At 46.9% G+C, this 27,256-nt stretch overlaps 1 protein-coding gene across 1 annotated transcript in view; it reads right to left on the bottom strand.

Annotated features, from left to right (window-relative positions):
- Positions 1-10,141: 10,141 nt before the first annotated feature.
- The window catches only part of PSMG4 (proteasome assembly chaperone 4), a 116,538-nt gene continuing 99,423 nt past the window's right edge, over positions 10,142-27,256 (bottom strand). The window contains exon 3 of the mRNA XM_085607174.1: positions 10,142-10,586. Coding sequence (XP_085463300.1) covers positions 10,465-10,586 — 122 coding nt within the window. The 3' untranslated portion in view covers positions 10,142-10,464. The remainder of the gene's footprint in view (positions 10,587-27,256) is intronic.

The following is a 27,256-nucleotide window of genomic DNA, read 5'->3' as shown; positions in this document are numbered from 1 at the left end:
CCGACGCAGCGGGAGTGAACCGACGCATCACCGTTCTTGCATGTAAGGAACCGATGCATCACCTTCCCTGCAACACTTTCGTTGTATAGCGTTACACATCCAAAGGTACATTGAATTTAAAGTGTCGCATTTACCATCTTAAGAGAACTAAGCTATTTCTACCATTTTTGAGTACAGTATTGTGGATTTTTGTTGTTTGTGGTCTAGTGATAAGTCTATATAAATAATACTTAATTTTATACTACAACCTGTGTGGTGTCCCTTTGTAGTGTTGTCACTATGTTACTGAATGAGTTCACAAATGCTTTACACACTGCCTCTGAGATAAGCCTGTCTGCTCGTGCCAAGCTACCAAGGGGGTGAGCAGGGGTTATTTTAGGAGTGTACCCCCTTACCCTGACTAGAAACAAAGGTCCCTATTTTTTCAAAGGTACCTACCTCTGCCAACTAGAGACCCCCAGTTCTATCATTGGTGGTCAGCGGTGAGGATTCTGGACTTGCATTTGTGACTCATATACAGTGATTGGTGAACACTACTAGTGAGTGCAGACCAAAACGCAACCACATTCTTATGGTAGATTGTTTTTCTGGGATTTTCTATTTTTGCCAAGAACTGCCAAGTTTAGTCACCATGAGTAAAGCAGCATCCATCGCATCTGCTGATTTTGATTGGGAAGAGGAGAAACTAGAAAGCTACAATGTGAAACAGCTGAAGCACTTCTACAGGAGATTTAAAGTTGCTATGACCGGTCTCTCCAAGAAGGATGAGTTTCAAAAGGCGCTGAGGACCTGGGTGGAAGCAAGGAATACCCGTGAGAATGAGGAGGGGGTTGAAGATGCAGAACGGCCGCTGGAAGAGCTATTGGGTCCAGGGGGGAGGACAGCAACCTCCCCAGTGGGTAGCAGTGTTTCTGCCAAGGGCCTATCCCCAGAGGAGCTAGAGGACAGGGAGAAGAGTAGGATGCATGAGATGGAGCTGACCAAGCTCAAGTTGAATGGGCAGTTGGAATTGGAAAGTAAGAAATTGGCCCTAGAGGAAAGGAGGATGCAAATGGAGCATGAGAGAAGTTTGAAGGAGTTAAGAGTTAAAAGCTAGGAGCTTAGATATTACTCCTTCTGGTGGCAGCACACCGTCCATGCCTGTTGAAGCAAGAGTGTAAATACCCAAGGATGTGGTTAGAGAATGTTATAAGAAGGATGATATTGGGCAGTGGTTCAAGGCCTATGAGGTAGCTATGTCCTCCCACCGGGTCCCTGAGAAGAACTGGGGAGCGGGGTTGTGGGGGCGGTTCCTTAGTGAGGGGCGGAATACCTTGTTGGACTTGCCTTCTGAGGTCCACAATTCTTATAGCCACATGAAAGAAGCATTGATGTCCAGGTATGGGTTGACTCCTGAACTGTATAGACAGAGATTTAGGAATTGCAAAAAGATGGAGTCAAGCACATGGGTAAGAGTATGTAACTTTCGTTTGCAGAGCATTGGATGGTTGGGTGAAGGGTAGCAAAGTGAATGATTTTGAGGCACTCTTTGATTTAATTGCATGGGAGCACTTGTCAAGAAATTGTTTTCCAGAGCTACGCCAGCACCTGATTGATAGCAGGCTGATTAATCCTAGGAAGCTTGCTGAGGAGGCGGACCGCAGGGTGAGCACCCGGGTCCACATGGGTCACGTGGGAGACTCCGCCAAGAGTGGGCAGGGTCCCCAGCAGAAGAGTGGGGGGGAACAAGGGTAAACAGAGGGAGTTCCAGAAAGGGTCCCAAAGTAATCCCCAAGGGAAAGGTTCCCAGACTCCCCCTGAGAAGAAGCCCGGGCCCGGCAGGTAACCCTGTTCCTAGGGGACCCCTGAGGTGCTTCAATTGTGGTGAAGTGGCCATAAGTCTATTGATCCCCGGTGCCCACAGTTTGGAAAGACATCACCCACTGGTGCACCACCCCGGCAGATGGCAGGTGTAGCCCTGGGGGAGGAAATGGGTGCCCAGGGTGGGTGGGGTCCCGCAGAGATATCCCTTGTCTCTTTAGGAGACTGTGAGATGGTCCCCAGGACCCAACTGCCTGATAACACTACAAAGTACAGGCAGTGGGTGACCATCAATGGCCATAGAGTGGAGGCTCTTAGAGACACAGGAGCCAGTGTGACAGCTATCAAGTGTCACCTGGTGTCTAAAGAGCAGGTGGTCCCCAATGCATTTTATCCAGTTGTTGCTGCTGACAACACGGAGAGACACTGCGAGGTGGCTTAGGTTCCCTTTGAGTGGTTGGGGGGGGGGGTCTCTGGTACTCTTCAAGTAGCTGTGAGGCCAGCCATGCCTGTTGACTGTTTGTTGGGAAACGATTTGAGCTCCCTTGGGCTAAGGTGGAGCAAAGTGCTCATTTGGAGATGTTGGGTCTGCCTGACTGGGCGTGTATGACCACACGGTCCATGGCAGCCAGTAAGGGTGTTCAAGAGGACCTGGAGCCTGAGAGGGAGGCCCAGGAGCCTGCCTTAAAGAGAAGAGGCAGGGGACGCGGCAAACCGGACCGCGAAGTTCCCACGGTCCAGGAGGAGGCAGACCTTGAGGGGGATGCCCTAGAGCCTACAGGGGAACAGGTAGCTGAACTGGGGACCTGCCTGAGCTGACCCATTGGCAGCAGGATGGAGGACCCTCCAGGGAAGAGTTCTGCGAGAAGCAGAAGAAGTGCCCTTCTCTTGTGGGTTTGCGGCAACAGGCTGCAAACCAGGCAGCAGGTGATCAGTCTGGATCACATTGGATCTACTGGGAGAATAGTCTCCTGTATAGTGAGGCTAAGGTTGCTGAGCCTGGGTCAGCCTGTGTGCTGGTGGTACCCCAGCGCTTCAGAGCCTCCCTACTGGGGCTGGCTCATGACGTGCCGTTAGCAGAACATTTGGGGCAGGACAAGACCTTTGAGAGGCTTGTCACCCACTTTTATTGGCCCCAAATGCGCAAGAGTTCAGACACTCATTGCAGGACCTGTCAGAGTTGCCAGGCAAGAGGAAAGAGTGGGAGGAAGCAAAAGGCTCCTCTCCAGCCATTCCCTGTGGTCAGCACCCCCTTTGAACGGGTGGGTATTGACATTGTGGAGCCACTGGACCCCAAGACAGCCATGGGCAACAGGTTCATGCTGGTCTTGGTGGACCATGCCACCCGGTACCAGGACAGTGACGGCCCCCGTGATGGGACGTGCACTGATGGGAATTTTCTCCCGTGTGGTATTCCCTAGAGAGGTGGTGTCTGACCGAGGTACCAACTTCATTTCCAAGTATATGAAATCCCTGTGGCAGGAGTGTGGGATAACTTACAAGTTCACCACTCCTTACCACCCCCAAGGAAATGGGTTAGTTGAGAGATTCAACCGGACCCTAAAAGGCATGATTATGGGTCTTGAGGAACCTATGAGGCGTAAGTGGGACGTCCTCTTGCCATGCCTTCTCTTTGCATACCGTGAGGTGCCACAGCAATCTCTAGGGTTCAGCCCCTTTGAGCTTCCCTATGGTCACCAAGTGAAAGGACCTCTGAGTCTGGTCAAGGAAGGCTGGGAGCAATCTCCCAGGAAACCTTCCCAGGATGTATATAGCTACATGCTGGCCTTCAGAAACCAGACTAGGCGTTTCAGGCAACTCGCTGAGGTGAATCTGGAAGCCAGCCAGGAGGAGATGAAGCGGTGGTATGACCAGAATGCCACTCTGGTTGAGCTTCAGCCTGGTCAGAATGTGTGGATCATGGCCCCAGTGGAGCCCTGCGTGCTCCAGGATAAGTGGACTGGACCATTTGAGGTGGTGGAGCGCAAAAGTCCTGTTACCTACTTGGTGGACTTGCGGTCTCCCAGGAACCCCTTGCGGGTCCTGCATGTCAACCGCCTGAAGCCCCACTTGTAGAGGTCCGAAGTGGGCATGCTCTAAGCGACAGATGCTGGAATGGAGGAGGAGACTGAGCCTCTTCCTGACCTCCCGTCGGCGACAGAGCAAGATGGGTCAGTGGATGGTGTGAACCTCTCTTCCACCCTGACCCCTGAACAACAGAATGACTGTCACCAGTTGCTGGGACAGTTTTCTGATCTGTTCTCTCTGATCCCCAGAGTCACTGATTGGTGCGTCCATGATGTGGACACTAGAGATAGTCCTCCTGTGAAGCACAAAACTTACAGAGTGACTGACAGGGTGAGAGCTTGCATCAAGCAGGAGGTCTCCAAGATGCTTGCGTTAGGGGTGATGGAGTCCTCTAACAGTCCTTGGGCCAGCCCAGTGGTCTTGGTCCCAAAGGCTGCCGCACCGGGTGCCACGCCAGAACTCCGGATCTGTGTGGACTACCGAGGGCTCAATTCAGTCACGAGGACTGACGCGCACCCCATCCCCAGAGCTGATGAGCTCATCGATCGGTTATGGGCTGCCCGGTATTTCAGCACGTTTAACTTAACGTCTGGGTACTGGCAGATCGCCTTGACTGATGGGGCAAGAGAGAGATCAGCATTCTCCACACCAAATGGGCACTACCAGTTCAGGGTTATGCCCTTTGGGATGAAGGATGCCCCTGTCACCTTTCAGAGGTTGGTCAGCCAGGTGTTGGCTGGAATGGAAGAGTTCAGTGCCGCCTACCTGGATGACATCGCGGTGTTCAGGGCCAGTTGGGAAGAACATATGCACCACCTCTGGGAAGTGTTGATGGCGCTGCGGAGAGCAGGCATCACGATCAAGGCGAGTAAGTACCAGATCGGGCAGGGTTCCGTGGTGTACTTGGGCACCAGGTTGGAAACGGCCAGGTGGTACCCCTACAGCCCAAGATTGAGACCATCCCGGCTTGGGAGCCCCCCAAGGCCCAGACAGAGGTGAGAGCCTTTTTAGGACTCACCGGGTATTACAGGAGGTTTGTCAAGGGGTATGGCAGCATCGTTGCCCTTTTGACAGAGCTGACTTCCAGGACGCAGCCCAAGAGAGTGATTTGGACTGACACCTGTCAGGAAGCTTTTGATGCCCTGAAGACTGCCATGTGCACGGCGTCGTGCTCCTGGCACCCAACTTCTCAAAAGAGTTTATCGTTCAGACAGACGCTTCAGAGCATGGTGTAGGGGCCGTTTTGCCACAGATAAATGATTAGGACCTAGATCAACCCGTAGCCTTCATCAGTAGGAGGTTACTTCCACGGGAACAGAGGTGGTGTGCAATTGAGCGTGAGGCATTTGCTGTGGTCTGGGCACTGAAGAAGTTGAGACCCTAATTGTTTAGGACTCAGTTCGGGTTCAGACAGCCACAGGCCCCTCAGATGGTTGATGCAGATGAGGGGTGAGAATCCAAATCTGTTGAGGTGGTCCATTTCCCTACAGGGGATGGATTTCACGGTGGAACACCGCCCTGGTACAGAACACGCCAACGCTGATGGTCTGTCCAAATTTTTCCACCTTAGTGATGAGAACTCCCAGGAAGTAGGGTAGTTCTCCCCACAATTCGGCTGGAGGGGACACATGTTAGACCTGGCACCATTGGTGTGGGTCTCCCTTCCATTTTTTGCTGTTGCTTCATGTGTTTTTGATGGTTTTAGATGCTTTGGGCACTGTGCCACTGCTATTTAGTGCCACAGTGCAAGTGCTCTCTATGGTAAAATTGATGTATGGATTAGTGACTCCATGATTGGCTGATTTGGTTTACTTGTCAGACCCTAGTACAGTGCACTGAGTGTGCCCAGGGCTTGTAAATCAAATGCTGCTGGTGGGCATGCAGCACTGGTTGTGCCACCCACAGAAGCAGCCTGTAAAGTATGTCTCAGGCCTGCCATTGCAGAGCCTATGTGCAGTCTGGTACTGCCATGTTGACATGCCAAGTGCACCCACTTGCCAGTCCCTAAACCTTCACTTTTCTTCATATCAGACACCCCTATGGTAGGCCCAAGGGCATGGTGAATTGTAAGTATATAAGGTAGGACATGCCCTGGTGTGTGTGTGGCATGTCCTGTTAGTGAATTATAGCCATTTTCGTTTTTCACTATTGCAAGGCTATCTGTTCCCCATAGGCCAGAATGGGCAGTTTGATTATAACATCCTTTAATCCTAACTGACTCAGGGAACTAGGTAGAAATTCGAGTTTAGTATGCCTGAACTCAGAATGATCAAATACATATTTTAGTGAAGTTGGTTTTAACATTCTGTGTTTGAAAATACCACTTTTAGAAAGTAGGTATTTTCTTGCCTAACTATCAAGGCCTGCCTCTGCTAGGTTGTGTACTCCTTGTCTGGAGTTTGAGTGATAGGGGCTGGGGGATTCCAGGAAACAGGGCAAGTCAGCACAGGGCTGAATAGAGCGATCTGCATGTAGATGGGTGGGAGGAGTTGCACCTGGGACCTGAATAGGGCTGTGCCTTCCCTCCACAATGCTGGCTCCACCTCCTGTGGTACGTCTGATGTCCCTGGCCTACACTGTGAAAGGAAAGAAGGAGTCATGTAAACAAAGTGCTCCAGGACTGACCAGAACTGGTTTGGGCTAGGCAAAGGCCTCTCTACCTTCAGAGAACAAAGAGAATATGAGTATTAAAGGGGGGACCCAGACCCCAGAACTTTAGATCACTTTGGGAAACAAGAAGAACCTTTGCTGAGGCGAGGAACCAGAGAAACTGAGGAAGAGACTATACCTAAGCTGAGTGCTGTTTGGGGGATTGTCCTGCAGTGGTTGCCTGACTGCCAAAGAAAGGAGAAAGGAACTTTGTGCTTTTCAAATCAACTTGTAAAGGATCTCCAAGGGCTTGAGATAGAGCTTGCCTCCTGCTGAAGTCTCAGGGACAACAGACTTCACCAACCCCTGCCTTCCCTTGCTGGGAATTCAAGTGCCTGCTGTTGAGCTGGGCCTTCTGAGAGACTGTGTGTCGCTAGGAGCGCGACTCAAGATGAAGAAACGTATCGCCGCCACAGCCATTGTCGCATCACCGGAGAAGAGTGTCGCCGTCGCAGCAGATGCCGTCGCATCACCGGAGAAGCGTAACGCCCCTGTCGACATCGCATCACCCGAAGCGCCTCGCATCACCGGAGAAGAGTGTCGCCGTCGCAGCAGACGCCGTCGCATCACCAGAGAAGAGTGTCGCTACTGTAGCCGGTGTCGTCGTATCACTGGGAAAGCGTGTTGCCGCTGTCGCATCGCATCACCGAGGCACCCCGCATCCCTGGAGAAGAGAGTCGCTGTCGCAGCAGACGCCGTCGCATCACCAGAGAAGCGTGTCGCGGCTCAGAAGATTTGTTGAGTCGCCGCACGGCCGTCGGGCATGCACGCATCGTTGTCGCATCAAGAAGAAGACGCTATTTTGTTTCATTGCACTGGATCTTCATCGCATCACGGCGTTGCGGGTCGCACCGCCACAGAAGCACAGTAAGAAACCGATGCGTCGCCTCCCCATGCAGAGAAAAACCGACGCATCACCGTCCCCTACGCAGCAGTAGGGAACAGACGCATCACCGTTCTTGCATGTAAGGAACCGACGCATCACCTTCCCTGCAACAATTTCGTTGTATAGCGTTACGCATCCAAAGGTACATTGAATTTAAAGTGTCGCATTTACCATTTTAAGACAATTAAGCTATTTCTACCATTTTTGAGTACAGTATTGTGGATTTTTGTCGTTTGTGGTCTTGTGATAAATCTATATAAATAATACTTATTTTTATACTACAACCTGTGTGGTGTCGCTTTGAAGTGTTGTCACTATATTACTGTATGTGTTCCCAAATGCTTTACACACTGACTCTGAGATAAACCTGTCTGCTCGTGCCAAGCAACCAAGGGGGTGAGCGGGGGTTATTTTAGGAGTGTAGCCCCTTACCCTGACTAGAAGCAAGGGTCCCTATTTAGTCAAAGATACCTGCCTCTGCCAACTATCCCCCAACAGGATGAAAGGAAAGAAACGATGGGAAGCAGAGCTGCATGGGAAATTAACCGACAGGGAGGGGAAAGAGATATTTGACAGAGTGGGACCCAGTGCGGCAGTAAAAGAAACTTATTAAAATTGATGGATATTAATATTATACCACAGTCCGGATATATCAGTGGAACAGGGAACGTAGCGATGACTGTTGAAGAGTATGTGGGTATCCAGGTTTCCACCTAAATGTAATTTGCCCGAAGCTGGAAAGATATTGGGTAGAAGTATTGGGAGAAATACACCTTATGTAGCACCACAGTGATTAGATTAGAGGCTTACGTTATTTTAGGGTTTACAGACAGACTAAGATATATAACACGGTGTCGGGGGGAGGGGGGGGGGGTGAGGGGGCCTGGCCGAAATACCCAGCTATATTGCAGGTCTGTATAAAATTTGGGAGCTTATTGAGATGGAGGAGAAAGCTAGGTCACTGGAAACTGGAATAATTTGTAAAAATGTGGAAACCATTTTTGAATATCCAAATTTAAAGAGATCATGTGTCCTTGATATGTGTTGCGACTTGCCAAATTCGTACACCCAGAATGAACTCATCAGTGGAACATTGTGAATAATCTGGCCGAAATACCCAGCTATATTGCAGGTCTGTATAAAATTTGGGAGCTTATTGAGATGGAGGAGAAAGCTAGGTCACTGGAAACTGGAATAATTTGTAAAAATGTGGAAACCATTTTTGAATATCCAAATTTAAAGAGATCATGTGTCCTTGATATGTGTTGCGACTTGCCAAATTCGTACACCCAGAATGAACTCATCAGTGGAACATTGTGAATAATCTGAAACCACATAGGCACATGTGACAGGATCCAATGGCTCTGTATGTGATAAAGCAATCTTGCATAGAAGTGCAGAATGCGATGGGCTTGGGGAGGTGGGGTTACCAAGGTGGTGTTATTTTATAGTTGGGGGTCGCATTATACCTATGCCAAGATGCTTTGTAGTCAAGAATTGATATTGGCTTGGACTTATTGTTATATGATGCAACCGTGGCCATAAAATGTTAATAAAATTTGAACCATAAAACGTTCTTTAGAGCATACAGGAGGGAGGCAGGTACTGAGCCTATCCCCCAAGGCTTTGGGCACCTTCCTCAAAAGGGAAGTGTTTAGCACGTTTCAAGTGCTCTTAAAATGATCAGATAAATGAAATGTCTCATATGAACTTAGAGATTTGTTTCAGTCACAATCTTGTGAAATGGGTAAGCTATAGCGAACAACTCGCACTGCAAGAACACAACTCACTCTAGGGTAAAGAGCCTGTATATTTACCACCAAAATAAAGTATGTGAAGGTTAGAAAACTCAAGGTAGGACTGGGAGTACAATCTGAAATGAATTCCAGACCTTAGCAAGGTTTGTCTACTGGGATCAGGAAAAACAGTCCTGCTGTGTAAAAAGCAAGGCCACTGTTGTCATTGGTACCAATCCATTGGTACCTAAAGGGCTGGCATTTGGAACCGAACAGTACATTAGTTCCAGCACAACTATATTCTTGGCAATGAAGCTGAACTCATTTAGTACGATAGGCCCCTGGAAGAACATCATCAAAGAGCCTCACAAACCCAGGCAGTCCAAAGATCTATCAAGTGATCTCACGTCTCAGCACAACAGAGACAGATTTCATGGTAATAAAGGTACCAAGATGCTTACCACCTCCAGAAAAAACTTCAGAGAAGGTGTTTCCGGACTGCTTACATCCTCTTTAACAAGGGGCAAAGCCAAGCCTGTCTCCATTTCATCAGTTTAGGAAGTCACTTTGGACAGTCATTAAGTTTCCGGATGATTTTTCATGACCACAGGTATACCCTCTCCTTCCTGGTTGTCAGAGCGTAAAGAAACCCCTGGGTGTACCTGCGCTCTGTAAATGTTCCTAACATAACAGCTAATAGCAGTAGAAAAGGGATAACTGGTTTTGGGCTGATAAGCGTGGTACACAGTGCCACGGATCAGGGGCAGATGGGTGGAGAAGGAATAGTTACCTGACTGCCAATAGCTCTCAGTAAGTCTATCCCTTAGTCTTGTATTTTAAGATTAATCACGGGTTGTCATGTTCTGCACTTATAATTTGCACTGTTCAACTAGAAACAAAGAAAATAATGTAATACCAAGCTCTGTTTTTTGTGGGCCATCAACTCACATTTCCAACATGTGCAACAAGGTTTTAGGAGAAGGGCTGTGTGTTGATTACTCATTGTGAAAACTTAAGTTGTGTTCTACAAAATGCAGAAATATTAGTTATGAAAGCGTTGAGTTTTATTTAATAAAAATGTTACAATTCCATTAACTTCAGACCATATCTTAGTGGAAGGGAAGTAAATAGTGAAAAAAGTTTCTGCTACTAGAAATATAAGAGCATTCAGTATAAGCACTGCACAGCGAGGCTATCGTCCAGGAGACATTCCATCAGCATGGCCAATATTCTAGGACAATAGTACGACTTCAATGTGTTTATGCAGCCATTGCCTTGGGGATTTGTGTGTTCATGAAAATACATGTTGATACAGTTAGCTTTATTTACAGGTCAGTTAAATCCACAGACAAATTGAACACTACTTCAAAACTTTTCAGGGAATGTCTCCATTTCTTGCTTGATTCTGTTTTCTACGAGCAGTGCCAAGTTGCCATCTGTATTTGGAAGATTGTAGCTGACAAAAACTTGTTTTTTGGTCTTCTTGGCTGAAAGAGAAAAAAAAAGAAAAAACATTTTGATTCTAGAGCCTATTGCAGTCCAACTAACTGTTTGAGAGAGAGAGAGAGAGAGAGAGAGAGTGTGTGTGTGTGTGTGTGTGTGCGTCTCTCTTGAGATGCAACGAATAACAGTAATGCAGGCAATGTTAATTAAATGTATGAGGTACAATTAATTAAATAAAAGAAAGTTTTGCTTATATAGCGCACTGTGACTCCCGGAGAAGCATCCTGGCGCTGGGCAGAAGCAGAATCGACTACATAACAGATGAATAACCCACTAATAAGCAGGCCAAAGGATGAGAGAGTAACAGCGAATCGGAAATACCATATAGCAATGTCTTCAACTGCTTTCTGAAGACGGCCTCCGATTCAATCAATCTCAGTGACTGGGAAGAAAGTTCCAGGCCTTTGCACCCAGAACGGCGAAGGATTTACCCCTCGAGTTTTGAGTCTAAAAGGTGCGGGGATTCAAAAGATTGGCCTGTGACGGGTGAATCTGGCAATTAGATATTTAGGCCCGAAGCTCTGTGTGGTCTAAAAGTAAATGAGAGAATTTTGAAGAGGACCCCCTTAAGTACTGGCAACTAATGAAGATCGACGAGGGTGCTTCAGCGTATAATTTAAGTTAGTATTAATTTAACATTAAAATAATGTAATTAATTTATTTAAAAAGTTAATTCTAAAGATAATTATTTCGTAATGTAATATTAAATATTTACACTTGAGGAAAAAAATTACAAATTATGAGATTTAAAATATTTTTAAAAAACCTTAAATAAATGAAAGGGATTACATACTCCAATATTCGTATGAGTGGGCTACTATTCTAAATGTTACTATACATGCATCTATATAGCTCTATGAAGCATTGGTATAGCGTGTGAATGGCTGTGCAAGCAATCTAAAATATTTTGTATTCATTTATATGCGTATTTTAAACCCCGAGTTATCTCCTGCCACCCATGCAAAGCCAGACACTCATTATAGTGTTTGGCTTTGTTTTTGCTTTTGATTTTATTTACACTGCCTGGCTCGCGAGTTGTGAGTTTCAGTCTAATCCAGTCCCAAAAGGCCACTCATAAAACACATTCATGGGAATTTTTTCTCCAGTGGGATTTTTATTTTCCGTGTCTAGGTGTCCCTGACCACTGCCCTAGGGTTGGTCACATTTGGGGTTGCCCCCTCCTGCCCATGGCTGTTGAAACAAATTTTCACAACAAACTTGGAGCCAAATAGTGAGTTTCAAGATGGTGAAAAAAAAAATCAGCCCTAATCCAACCAATCACATTTTGTTAAAAAAAAATCAAAATGTGATTAGCAGGATTCGCAAGTTATGACCTGCATAAATGAGAGAAATTCCTTATTTTTCCAACACTCACTCCTTTATCTTTTTTTTGTGCCCTGATGGCAGATCTTCACAAAACCTGCTGAGTGAGGAAGGAGACTTTGCATTTCGATCTGCCCACTGGGTCAAAAGTCATAGGCAGATTTAGAAAAATACCTTTCCAATGGAAACACCATCAAAACCATAACTACACAGCGGCGATGGCAACTACATAATATATCTAAAAGGGGGATTAGTGGGGTTTGCCCCCACCCAAAAAAAGATATTTAAACATTATGAATATAAAACCTAAACATAACTAAAATGAAAGAAGGCTACATTTCTACAATTTGAAAGAATCTGAAAATGACTGCAAAGTAATTGCGATAAAATATATTGCATTCGAATATTTATATGGTTTTATGTAATCAATGTTACTGAATTAATAAAAAATATATTGTATATGAATGCTTTATCATACACCAACCAGGGCACTGGCAGAAACTGGTATTTGCTTTTTCTTTTGAACTGCTCGTCTTTGAATAGTCTATGGGGATGGAAAAATCATTCAATGTCATTACTTTTTTTTGTTGCAGCAAAGGTGAACTCTTTGAAATATTCATAAAAGCTTGGTCCACGACGTGGCGTGTGGCAGCTTGCAATACCCCATTTATATCCACGAAAATCAAACCCTTCAACATCCTAGTAAAACCTTGCCCAGTTTTGCTTATGAAGAAAGTACTCCAATCCCTTACAGCTGGCATCACAAGCATCATTTACTCTTCTCTGCTAAATGTAAAAATCCGGAGTCTTTTAAACATGCAATCACACCGCTCTGCAGACCAATTTCAAGCCACCCACACACAACCAAAATCCTGGAAAGAGAAGTCTCCAAACAACTGCAGGAGTAATTTGAGACCATCATCACTGTAAACAAACGTATGTCTGGATTGAGACCATCCAAGGCACAGAATCAGAACTTGCAAATGCAAGAGAAGACCTCAAAAACAACACTCATCGTGGCCACTGAGGACATTTGAATCATTCTGGAACGAGGAGAATCAGCAGCCCTCACCCTGCTTGACCTCTCCGTGGCCTTCAACACTGTATCCCATAACACCATCATCAGAAGACTCGACGAGATTGGCATACAAGGATCTGCCCTCAAATGGATCTGTTCCTTCCTCATTGGAAGAACCCAAAGGGTCAGCCTATCACCCTTCAAATCAGAGACCAAGAGATTGACATGCGGAGTCCCACAGAGATCGTCACTCAGCCCCACCCTTTTAAACATATACATGACACCGCTTGCCAACATCATCCGATCAAAAAGCATCACCGTTATCTCCTACGCCAATGACACTGACTCATCCTCTCCCTGACGGACAAGACCACCACCATCAGGACCAACTTCACCAACTGCATGACCATGGTAGCAGACCGGATGCGAACCAACTGCCTGCAGCTCAACTCCGACAGGACAGAAGTAGTGGTCTTTGGCAACAAGACCTCCCCATGGGACTATACCTGGTGGCTGTCGGAGTTAGGAACACCCACAGACCACGCAAGAAATCTAGGGAGTATCCTAGATTACAAGCTCAACATTACGGCTCAACTCAATGCAGTGTGCACCTCCTGCTTCCACATTCTACGCATGCTACAAAATATCTTCATATTGTTGCCTGAGAACACCAGACGGACCATCATAGAAGCACTCATCACCAGTAGACTGGCCTACGGCAACACTCCCTACACCAGAATCTCCAAACAACTCCTATGCAGACTCCCGGCTATCCTGAACACAGCTACAAGACTCATACTTGACGTCCCACACCGCACCTCAAGAAGCTTCATTGGCTTCCCATTCACAAGCGCAGTAAATTCAAACTTATCACACACACACACACATTCATACCAGGACCTACACAACACAAAACGAAAATAGAATAAATGAATTGGTGAATACACTTTTACCAACCCACCAGTCACCTCTGCTCTGCCTCAATCTCACTCGCACACATAACCAGCATCCACAAAAGTAAAACTGGAGGTCGCTCATTCTCCTATATCGCACCCATTCATGGACCAACCTCCCTCAACACATCAGCCTTTCCCTCACTTCTTGAGTTCCCCAAGAAGCTGATGACCTGGCTATTCGTATAAGCACCTTGGGGCCTCACACCTACAGACCTGCCCAGCGCCTGGATACCCGCTCTGGTGATTAGTGCGCTATAAAAATCAATATAATATAACATAACACATGATGAACGTCAACAAGTGGCTTTAATCATCCTTGACTACTTAGCAGTCTAGGACATGATATAGGAGCAACAGAACTATACCTACAATATTAAAAGAGCGATCTCAAAACCCCTGAAACACATTACTACACATCCCCTTCCACCCTTAAAACATTAAAGCAGAAAAATGAAAGACCAGCTAAGCCGTCTCCTTTCCAGAGCTTGTTGCATTTTTCTTCTCTAATTCCTTCATGCACTGTTCAGATTCCTCTACAATCTTTGCAATATAGCATCCTCTAAACACGGGTTCTTGGTAGCCCGCAGCCATTCCTGCATTTATTTTGCTTTTGCACTGGACGATGAGTTCGTCCCTGATTAACCCCTCCACCATCACTCCAAACTTGCACTGAACAGACAACTCACATAGACTAGACACAAAGTCTTCCAGAGACTCCCCTGCCCTTTGTAGGTAGGTGTAGAACTTGTATCTTGACATGACAATGCCCTCCTCCTTCGCAAATCTACGCTCAAAGGGCAACTTGGCCTCCTTATACACATCCTGCACCACTTGACCATCAATGTCACGAACTTTAGGGAGATATTTAATGTGGTGAAGGAAGCCAGAGACTAATGCTTTATTGGTTAGAGTCTGAAGAAACTTGAAGAGTATTTTAAAATGGAACCAGTGTATCTTCATTCAAAATGGCACCCAATAATTAGATAAACAAGCATTAAAAATGCAATAGGTCTCGCCTTTAATTAAGTTAAAGCCATTTGCTTTGCTATACAATACCATTAGCAAAGCAATTGGCTTTAACTTAATCAAAGGCGAGACCTATTGCATTTTCATGGCTTGTTTCTTTTTGCATTGCCTTTATGAGAGCAAGGCAAAGACAAAGGTTGGGGTGGGGTGGCAAAGTGAGCTAAAGAACGATGATGGATTCAACCAAGTTCTGTGACTTGGGGTGAGTGTCTGAAAAGGTTCAGCGCTTTGTCCATCATCTCCTTGTGTTTGCATTATGAGTTCAAGTACATAACATGATTAGTCAATACACGTAAAATAGTCCCACTTTAATTGTAGTACAAATGTTCAATAGGAGGCAGCTTGATACACCAAGCATCTAATAGTATGAGATGAGTGAGACCAGAAGCTCCACCGGGAGGAGCCAAATCCAACTGCGTATATTTTAAGGAATTGCTAACAACCGTAACCCAGAGTTACACTCTCAAGCCAGACCTAAAAATTCAACAGATACTGGGAAGTAGTGCAGGAGCTGAATGTGCCTTGTAAATGTTTAACACTATGTAAAATAAAAATATACTAAAATAAAACATCCCAACAGGAAGCAGGCATGTAGATAAAATACCAGTCTGTATTGCTGATTTGGCCTGGCTTTCATCTAATCCCTGGCACTCGGAGTCCAAGTTTAAATTAAGGACTAAAAGTCATCAACTGGACTTGAAGGGGTCTAGGGGGTGGGTGGTGGTGGCAGCGGAAGTAAAATTAGAGTTGGATATGTGCTACTAAATAGTAATCGAGAGGGAGAGTGTCTGTTAATCAGAGCTTTAAGTGGTATTTAAAATCTGGGGGTCTCTCATAGGGGCGTGGTCAGTGTAATTAGGGGCATGGCTTAAAACACTTAAGCTAAAAATTTGTGCTTGGCATTGCGTCCCGCCCGACTGGTAATTTGGTGCTTCTGTCATTGCATCCAGATATATAATACAAGACCGAGAGGCCCGGGTATCCGATGGGCCCTAACCTTAAACTGTACCTGGTACCCTATTCGTCCCATGCGCGGCCGGGGATCTACACTCCAGCCATCGAACCTTGCCCCTCCCCTCCCTAGACCCTTCTTCGCGTCTGAGAAAACCTAGCGCTGCGACAGGCACGGACACTGCTTTCCGACGATAGACTCACAATGTCTATAATTCCAGATAGGGTGCACTCCCCAGTTTACATGTCCCCAGTTCGTTCATAGTACTTAAATGGCCGCGCTTCAACGACCTGAGGGACAACACACTCGGGGGATATGGATACCTATAGCAGCCCTCAAGTAATGCGGCATCCACAGCGCATGTCGGTGGGATGGGCCTAGACTTAGGATAGGGCGGGGACCCTGACACTCTAAGCTTGTGAGATCCGCTCTGCACGTTGATCCAAGGGCACATGTTTACTGCAAATCCGTATGTGCAAATATTTGCAATTTGTTTACTATAAATGGCAATAAAAAGAATAAAAAAATAAATAAATCCAGATATATAATACAAGTAACATTAACAACAAGCCAGGACTATTGGCTTTGTCAATGGCTGTTAGATGCATAAGATAAAAATAAAAGCAACAACTATGGCTTCGTTGCATATAATATTGAAAAGGATTCAGTTCTAAAATGATGACACTGCGAAAGAAATATAACCAGGCTCTTTGAAGTTGCATCAAAGACAGTAAAGGGTAGTATTGTTGAAGAGTTAAATAAAAAATAAAAAATCACCTAGGGTGATGGCAAAAATAGGGAGCTTGATAGGGACACATTTCGGCACCTGCAGTTTAGACCCGGCCCACTTAAAGCCCTGCTGTTAATCATATATCCAACATTCTGCAGCTCAGCCAATCGAATTAGAGCACTTCCATTAAATCCTTAAAGAGGTTCTAAGGTCACTGTAGGATGGAGCAATGAGTGTGGTGAATTTAGCTTGGCATTGGGAGGGCACTATGGACACAGCTGATATAACTGCCTGTTGCTGGGAACATTCGTCAGGGATGGGCTTATAAGAAATCTGCTTTATCGTTAAGCGCCTCGTACACGTACACAAGCATTTTACGCGGAAGCGCTATAACTAGCGTAACACAGAGCCAGAGTGGGAGACTGGGCAGGGCAAGCAGATTACAATGAGACCCAGGCCAAAACACCGTTTTTTTCCTACCGAAGTCTGCTCTGAAGTGGGATCAGGTCACAGGCTATAGAGCGCCTCTATAACTGCGAGAGGACAGACAGTCACTTTTAAGAGGATTGACATGGAGGCATGTGCCTACTATGGGATGCAGCGGGATCAAGAAGTGATGGTAGACTGCTGAGGGTCTAGTCAAGCATCAATGGTTCAACGCCTGGTCAGAGCAGTAAGTGCTATATAAATGCACTTACCTTGCAATAAACGTTCCATAGAAGGGGCCCACCAAACATTAGCATGGAATTAGGCCTGGGCAAAAATTTCGTTCCGTTCGCGGAAATTGCGATAATTTGACATTTTTGCGTTCCGCGGAGAGCGCGAAAATGTCAAAAATTCCGGTTTCCGCAGCTTGGCGATAATTTGTTTCTTGCTCGCGCTGTAAAATGATACATTCTCGCGCGCGCGCGATCGCCTTACCTGAATCCCTGCGTTCGCCGACAAGTTTTCTTGATCCGGTCGCGTTCTCCATGAGATGTTGTATTGTTTTTAGCCATTTGCGCTGTCTCGCGACAGTTCGCGCCCGCAGTGACGTCATGCGTCGCGCGATCACGTCTTTCTTCTCGCGATCATGCACCGCGAGAACAACTCAAAACAAGATGGCCGCGCCCGCAAGCAGCCACATGGGTAAGTTGGCGACCCGCAACCATGCAGAAAATCGCGCGAACATGCCGGAAAAAAACTTCCGCATCTTCGCGATATTTCTGCTTGTTTGCGATAATTTTAAACATTCTCGCGATAATTTGCGAAGGTTAATTCCGCAAATTCCGCCCACCCCTACATGGAATGCGTTTTTTGAAAAAGGCAACAATCACTCCACGAATAGCAGCACATTAGTCATTTTGAAAATGTTGTTCTCGACTGGTTAGTACAACTCTGATTATCTTCATTATCTAATTATTTAATCCCTCTTGCAAAGCGCAGCGGGGGCGGCTCAGACGCGAGGTACATCTTTTAAGAGTCTTAGCGGGATTGGATCCTGGGCCGGCCATTGTGTCAAGGATCACACGGCTCGACTTAAGTCCGCCGTACAAAGGTAGTGATAAGGAGGTGACCTCGAAGCTGACTGGCGAGATTACAGGCCCTGGAGACGGCGGTATCAGCAGCAAAGCTCCCCGCAGGGTCCCAGTCACAGAGAGGGGCTGACCAGACACCCAATGGTCAAGAAAGGAAGGCCCATGGAATGGAATGGAATGTGAGAGCAGCGCCGAGGAGCCGGACAGCCGAGCGGTGTGTGCTGAAGAACACAAGAAGAGCAGAGTGCCCCCGAGCTAGACGGTTCTGAGACAGTGAACGGCACGGCACTGAGGCCTGGAAAGTAACTTCAGTAACGGAGCTGAGAGGCGGAGAAAGTGTGACGTAGCCTCGTGGAAGAGAGAGCGGAGGCCCCTTCTAACACTAACGTGACAACAAAGAGAGGGGGGCTGCCGCGTGTCACTGAAGGAGGGGCCACCTCCGGAGTAGGATTAAACTATGTACACTGGGCATGGGGGGAGGGAGGGGGAGAAGGGAGTGAGAGCAGAGAGAAACCATTAACAGCGCAGCGCTCGTAAAAGGGCGCCGAGTTGATTATGTTAAAACAAGCCAGGGTTACTGGCTTTGTCAATGGCTGTTAGATGCATAAGATTAATAAAAAAAGCAACAACTATGGCTTTGTTGCATATAATATTGAAAATGATTCAGTTCTAAAATGATGACACTGCGAAAGAACTATAACCAGGCTCTTTGAAGTTGCATCAATGACAGTAAAGGGTGGTACTGCGGCATAGATAAATAAAAAAAAAAAATCACCTAGGGTGATGGCAAAAATAGGGAGCTCGATAGGGACACGTTAGCCCTGCTGTTAATCATATATCCAACATTCTGCAGCTCAGCCAATCGAATTTGAGAACTTCCATTAAATCCTTAAAGAGGTTCCAAAGTCACTGTAGGATGGAGCAATGAGTGTGGTGAATTTAGTTTGGCATTGGGAGGGCACTATGGACACAGCTGATATAACTGCCTGTTCCTGGGAACATTCGTTAGGGCTGGGCTTATAAGAAATCTGCTTTATCGTCAAGTTAAGCGCCTCATTCACGCACACAAGCATTTTACGCGGAAGCGCTATAACGAGCGTAACACAGAGCCAGAGTGGGAGACTGGGCAGGGCAAGCAGATTACAATGAGACCCAGGCCCGAACTCTGTTTTTTACCTACCGAAGTCTGCTCTGAAGTGGGATCAGCTCACAGGTTGTAGAGCGCCTCTATAACTGCGAGAGGACTTCAAGTCACAGACAGTCACTTTTAAGAGGATTGACATGGAGGCATGTGCCTACTATGGGTCGCAGCGGGATCAAGGAAGTGATGGTGGGCTGCTGAGGGTCTAGTCAAGCATCAATGGTTCAACGCCTGGTCAGGGCAGTAAGTGCTATATAAATGCACTTACCTTGCAATAAACGTTCCATAGAAGGGGCCCACCAAACATTAGCATGGAATGCGTTTTTTGAAAAAGTCAACAATCACTCCACGAATAGCAGCACATTAGTCATTTTGAAAATGTTGTTCTCGACTGGTTAGTACAACTCTGATTATCTTCATTACCTAATTATTTAATCCCTCTTGCGGAGCGCTGCGCGGGGTGGCTCAGACGCGAGGTACATCTTTTAAGAGTCTTAGGGGGATTGGATCCTGGGCCGGCCATTGTGTCAAGGGTCACACGGCTCGACTTAAGTCCGCCGTACAAAGGTAGTGATAAGGAGGTGACCTCGGAGCTGACTGGCGAGATTACAGGCCCTGGAGACGGCGGTATCAGCAGCAAAGCTCCCCACGGGGTCCCAGTCACAGAGAGGGGCTGACCAGACAGCTAAGGGTCAAGAAAGAGAGGCCCATGGAATGGAATGTGAGAGCAGCGCCGAGGAGACGGAGAGCCGAGCAGTGTGTGCTGAAGAACACAAGTAGAGCAGAGTGTGCCCCCAAGCTAGACGGTTCTGAGACAGTGACCGGCATGGCCCTGAGGCCTAGAAAGTAACTTCAGTAACGGAGCAGAGAGGCGGAGAAAGCGTGACGTAGACTCGTGGAAGAGAGAGCGGAGGCCCCTTCTAACACTAACGTGACAGCAAAGAGAGGGGGGCTGCCGCGTGTCACTGGAGGGGCCACCTCCGGAGTAGGATTAAACTACGTACACTGGGCATGGGGGGAGGGAGGGGGGAGTGAGAGCAGAGAGAAACCATTAACAGTGCGGCGCCGTGCTGATTATGTTACAACAAGGCAGGTCTATTAGCTTTGTCAATGGCTGTCAGATGCATAAGCGCAGTCCCGAAAGTGAAAGGAGGACCACTCTGCAAGCATTGGGATCTCTTGTCTTTATGGGGCCATGTGTTTAAACACATGGCCCCATAAAGATAAGAAATCCTTTGCGACTTGAACGGAATGCAGGCAAGCCCGTCCAAGTGAGATGGCAGAAAAAGCCAAAGGGAGGTAACACAAATAGCTCTTTTCCAATGGCTGGCCACCGTTAAGCATAAACGGTGACGCCGGCCAATGGAAAAGAGGGGCTGGGCTTAAAGCCCTTTACTGAAAGTCCTCAAAAACATTAAATCTCGCCTAGCGAGCTGCGCATGTGCGCAGCAACGCTAGGCGAGACCTAAAAAGGGATGTTTGAGCCAAAAATTCCTACCTATTAAAAAAAAAATCTTAAATCTCATGAATAAACCATAGGAAATATTTCTGACTTTTTGCAGTTTTCTTTTGCCCTCAGCACTAGAAACAAGAGATTAAAGGTTCCCAAGAGCAGGCATAAGCAATAAACTCCTACTTTATCAACATGATCTAAGCCATCAGAACTCTCTCAACCTCAAGCCAATACTCAATCACTGATACCGAAGCTTCAGAAAATTTCCTTTACTGAAAGTCAGCCATAACTGATGCTGAGATTTTTGCAACTTTTATGACCAATCTACTTAATATTTCACGATTACAGGACAACTTTTTAGAACGGCAATCATAATAGTGTTGCAGAAAAAGCAGACTTTAGAATGTACAATACGTACAATTTTCTGCCTTTTTCGAGAATGCCATATAAGTCTAAGATCCCGGAAAATGCAGTTTGTGTCCACTTACAGACTGTTTGAATTTCTACTGATCTGTTTTTCACCCAAGACTTGGGACTAGGACAGCCTGAAGGGTTTTCTGGGATAAGCTACAAACCACTAAAGATCAGGAGAGACTTTCATTGACAGTCTTGTAGAACCTGTCAGCGGAATGTGACACAATCAACCGTTTGATCCTACTCAAGCAACTCTGGTGTCTATGATTGGACATTTCTGGATTTGTGCACTCAATGTGCCAAGGTTGGAACCTTGCTTTCGTAGCTGTATAATAATAAATGGAATGTCCGTCAATGATCATTATTCCATATGTTATTCAAGATTTATCTCAGGCCCTTTGTACATAAGATTCACTCTGCAGGAACGGAGTTTAAGTCATATGAAGGCGACACCCAAATCTAACTGGAGGTGTTGGATCAGTATAATTGTTTGCCAAGGTGAACTAAAGTCATGCAGCTGTAATGAATTTGGGTTACAAACACGTTCAGTTTTCTTCTCTTCCTTGATGCCCTCCACCCACTTTACAAGGAGTCCCCACTGGAAATTCTAATACAGTGAAAAACTTGGGGATCCTTTGGTATTCTGACATGACTTTTGGTTCTCATATCAATAAAGATATTAGGGGCTCGTGGTTCCGATAGCACCAACTCCGCAGAGGCCTCCACTCTCTTCCATAAGACACGCACCCACTGGTGGCCCCACATCAATTCTACACATAATTATGCAATAGCCTTCTTGAGAGACTCCCCAAATAGTAGATAACCCAGCTTCAACATGTGCAAAATGCCATGGTGCATGTTAAATTTGGCATGAGGGCAAAGGTTCCCATTTGATTCCAGAGCTCTTATGAGAGCGAAAATGGAGTTAAAAATTCTGTTCTTAGTCTATAAATGTCTGTACAAAAATGAGCCTAAAAAGACTCAGACAATCTCCCAGCAATGTCTTAATCTGCCCCTTATTTACAATGGCTTTTCTTGATTGATCATTCCCAGAACCAAATGCTAGACCTAGGGATTCTCTGTCCCAGGGACTAAAAGCTGGAAACAGCTTCCCCTTCCACCCGCAGGAAACTCGGTCTCTGAAAAAAATATAAATGCTGGGTTTTCTGCTATGCTTTCTCTTCTGCCTTTGCCCCATGACTTCAATCACACCTAGATATAATTTAATCAGCTGAGTGCACGTAATAAATAAAAGCACTCAGGCTGTATTCATGTTTTTTCAAATTGAGAAAGGGATATGGATATGAAACTGAATAAAAAAAGTCTTCCGTAAATATTATAATGAACTGCAAAAACATCCAACTGCCCTTGATCGGTGTATGAGTGTCCTTCAAAAATGTACTGAGTGACCACAGAATTTACTCTTCCTGCTGATGACCTACCCCAACACTACAGGATGCACACACCTGTTGATCCTCTGTGTGTTGGTTCAGGGTTGGTGGATGGAAATCAGTCCCCTCCCCTGAAAGTAATGTCAGTATCATACAGTTCTCCATTCAACTAAGGGTGTGAAGTCTAAATGATATATAAACCTTGAAACATGTTAAATAACATACTACTATGGATAGGTACATCATCTTAACCCCTTCGCGCTGGGGGGGGTTTGGGGGCACAGCGGTGGCGCGGTGCTCATGACGGAACCGCGCCGTCATGAGCCACGGGCGAGCTGTGCTCATGACAGCGTGGTTCCGTCATGACTCCGCCCACTCTCTAATTCGCCCGCACAGGCGGGGAATTCGAGCCGCGTGGGAGGAGCGGCCGCCAACGGCCGCTCCATGACGGAACCACGCCGTCATGAGCACACGGCACCCGTGCCTCATGACGGCGTGGTTCCGTCAAGGGCACAGAAGGGGTTAAGGAACTGGAAAATAAATGACAAGCTGAACCAGCATTTGCAAATCCAATAGATTTTACCTTTCCCAACCCTCACTCCATAACCTAGGCATTGTTTTGGCCTGCTCCGATCAGCCCGGAAGATCCTACCCCTCCTCCCGATGGCCACTAGGAGGTTACTAATCCAGGGTCTCATCATTTCACGGCTGGACTACAGCAATGCGCTGTTTCTGGGGGCTCCAGAATCAACTCTAAACAAATTGCAACAAGTGCAAAATGCTGCCGCCAGGCTTTTGACGGACCATCCCAGGCGGCAGTCAGCCCGACCTGCGCTGAAGGCGCTCCACTGGCTCCCTGTGAGAGAGAGGGTGAAGTTTAAAGCACTCTGCATGGCTCACAAAATCTTGCAGGGAAAAGGGCCCCCTATCCTGCGGAGTATGGTCCAACCTTATAAGGCCTCTCGCGCCCTCCGGTCAGACCACCAACATCTCTTGCAAGTCGCGAAAGTAAAAAAAGCCAGGACTGGCGGTAGAAGATTTTCCGTCAACGTGGCAGCATTATGGAACTCCCTTCCGCATGCCCTTCGCTCCGAAACTGGCACCTTGCGATTTCGCAAACTTTTAAAGACTCATCTGTTCCCTGCTTAGTGCTCTGCTGATTTGGTGTGTACTCTGGACGAGCGCTGGGATGCCCAAGGGTAACCACGCGCTATACAAGACTCAATAATAATAATAATAATAATAATAATAATTAGCACAGAAGTCCTGGATTTTTGAGAGAAGGCTGGCTAAGCATGTATGCCAATGCACACATTACATGCACTGGTTCTTCTCTTCTTGGGCCTGCTTTAACCTTAATGTACTCTAATGTATTTACATTTCTGCTTTGAAACCATCATACCAAGGCTACACACAATATGCCAGGAACATTATGCCAGTGTATGCACCATCATGCTAGGTATACAAACTTCATGTTTATCACCATACTTCAGGAGGCAACATTATGCTAGGCCTGACTGCCACGCTAACAAGGATGCTGACATCATGTCAAGATTTAACACCACATTGCTATAACCACCATTATGCCATAAATGCCTAAAGTATGCCAAGAACTGCCACCATTGTGCCTGGATGAACTTTATGCCAGGGTTTGACAGCTTGTTGCAAAGGATGACCACACTATGCTAATAATTAACAGCATACGCCGGAAGCTAAGGGAGGTAGACTTGAATGTATAATTAGACCAATCTCTCTGATCTGTCATCCTATAGAGACTAATACCCGACTGCCTATCGATGCCATGTTTTTTGTTCTGTTTACTGTTGTATTTTATCTGTATAATTAATTTTCATGGGAATTGCACTGCATGTTATGATGACTGAAAACAAAATAAAACAGGCTACATCTACTACTATGACACTATGGGCAAAATACACTCAGCAAAACATTTGTTTAGTTGGATAACTTGACTGCCTATCACAACACAGCCAGAGCAACAATCTACTTTTTAGGTTTAAATATTTGTATTAGTTTATGTCAAGTTATAGGTTAAAGGACACATCTTATACAAGGACAGCATCTTAGCAAAAGGCAATGTCGTAACGTAAATACAACCAAAGGCAAAGAAAACCTGAACAATCAGAACCCCCGTCCCTTCCCTCCCTCCCCCACACACCATTTGATGTTACATTGTTCATCTCAACTCTGCATCACCTTATGGTTCTGACCCGGGGCCGCTGCCGTCGGGCAGATCTAAGAGCCGCAAAACCAGCAGGTACTTAGGGCATGTCAGTTCCCGGAACTCTTGGGACAGGAGAGAGATGTAAGGTTTCCAGAGATCATGGTATGATGCTCCCCCACTGCTAGATGACAGTGTGATTTTTTTCCATCCCAAGGATGTTCCACAGACGATAGAGCCACCCTGAGTCGAGATGTGTGTTGTTCTACAGTGTGAGAGTACATTTTGTAGGGCGGCCCCCAAGGCAATCCCGATCTGCCGTCCTCTCGTGGATTTCAGGGGGTAAGTGAGAGGGTTGGGTAGCCCCAGTAGGATTTACGAAAGGGAATCTAGGGATTTGAGTATCTAAGTAAAGATCTACATCGTCCAAGGTCTGTGTCCAGTAGTCTTTGATCTGTGGGCAGTCCCAGAGCACATGTACCAGTGTCCCCGTCTCCCGGTAACCCCTCCAGCAGTTTGGTATTTTGGTTGGGTCAATTTTGTGAAGCTGCTCTGGGGTGAGATGCCAATATGTTGCAATTTTAGTAAATGTTTCAGTGAGAGCTGCGTGACGAGTGGAGTGGAGGGCTCTGCAATATATGCTCTCCCACTCTCTGCTGGTTAGTTGTCTCCCTATCTGTCTCTCCCCTCTGGTTTGATTGGTTTTGTATGTATGTTCCATGGGCTGTAGTAACAGGGTTTATATTGTCGAGATCAGACCCCTGTCAGAGGTTTTCACGGTTAGCCATTTCTCATAATCGGTAATATATCTCTGTGTGTTAGCTTTGTTGTCTGGATGCAGGAGCCAGTGTCGGAGTTGTAAATACTGTAGGCGTTCTGTCTCAGGGAGCTCGAAATCTGCTCGTAATTGTGTAAACAGTATTATTCCGGTGGCCAGCGGCATAGGCTGACTAGCCGCATTTGCTGGGGCTCCGATCGCCCGACATCGATCTTGCAATTAAGCCTGTCTTTTAACCACGCACGACATGTCTTTCTGCAAGCTGAGGGTACCTTAACCCCCAGACTGGCAGGAGAGGCTGCCTCCATGGCTGCTGCGGCGCCCTTCGCTACAGGAACCGTGCTTAACGGGGAGACGGGTCCCAGCCGCAAAGATGGCTGCCCGAGCCCAATAACATAGGCCTGATCGGAGGCGCCCCTGCAGAGGTGGTGGAGGGGGCTGCCCATGCATCTTATCAAGACAGCTGCGGTGCCTGCCCATGGATGATCTCCTGACTCCAGTGGCCGACAGCAGACGAGCGAAGGGGGTCTTGGGGGGCAGCCGAGCGTAGGGAGGTCTGCCCCCCAGGATGTTTGGGGAATGGGAGCGGCACGGTCCTCTGCTCCGGCCCTTTTTGGGCTGGTTGGGCTTGTTGGGCTGGTTGGGCTTGTTGGGCTGTTTTTGGGCTATTTAGGTCTCCATTTTGTGTTTCAATCCACCATTTTGTAGTATTCCCGGTGGCTGGTGTTAGGCTGTTGTCAGCATTTTTTCAATTGAGGCCCCCCCCCCTCCCTCTTTTTCCTTTCCCTTTCATGTCCCGGCCCCCTTTCATTGGTAGTGCTTGTCCGGTAGGTTTAGGGTCCCTTAGAGCGGCATGGCATTTGTCGAGTGTTAGGAAGGCTGGGAACTCCACAGGGAGGCGAGGCTCATCACTGGGGCGGCTTGCCTGTGACGTAGGAACTCCATAGAAGGCGAGCCTAGGTGCTGCGATGGCTTGCGTGTACCCTCGGCGGTACTTGACCGCAGGTGAGATTTATGTGGGTCCCGTCTCCGGAGAGCGAATCTGGTGGGGGTATGTTGTCGCAGGCTCTCATTAGGAGAGTACCTCTGTGTTTTCGGCATCAGGGTATGGCGGAGGAGTTATAATTTTCCGTTCGGGGGTAGAAGGGGTGCAGCCTGAGTTTGGCTTCGAAAGGCACGTCTCTAGCCGAAATTTTGTGTGGAGGCTATATATAAAAAAAAAAATATTAATTTTTTTGGGGTGGTTTATTTGGCCATCATTCTTTCAGTTTTTAGGCAGGGGTTTTTAGAAGGGGTGGAAAATACCAATGCCTCATTCAAGTTGTGGTCTTAGGACCAGGGCGGGATTTGGGGGCAGCTGTGCGTGGTCCTCGGCAGCTGCCTCGGCCAGGGCTGGAACATGCAACAGAGGGGGGGGCTGGGCCCCCCTTGGAGCCAAACGGGCGTTTACACACTTGAGTCTTCCCTCCCCCTCCTTTCCTTTGACGTCAAACCTTGGTAGGCTACAGCAAGCGGAGGCGGGGACTTTTCAGATGGGGGGGCTGAAGGTTCTCTGCCCACCCCCCTTTTTTCTTTAACTTCTTGGCTGACAGGGCTGCGACCACAGTGAAGATTCGGCATGTCACGCTTAGCTCATAATTCTGTGCATTACTTCATATCCTGTAAAGGGGTCAGCTCATTATTTTTTCCTCAGAGTGGAGTGGCTTTTCTTCCCCCGCTTCTGGAGGGTTAGTTGGGTAGGTGCAGGCCCCGGTTACATTGGGATGGCAGTTTAGG

This window comes from Triturus cristatus, chromosome 5_2, assembly GCF_964204655.1.
Source record: "Triturus cristatus chromosome 5_2, aTriCri1.1, whole genome shotgun sequence".
NCBI classification, from domain to species: Eukaryota; Metazoa; Chordata; class Amphibia; order Caudata; family Salamandridae; genus Triturus; species Triturus cristatus.
This window is presented reverse-complemented; position numbering and strand designations above follow the sequence as displayed.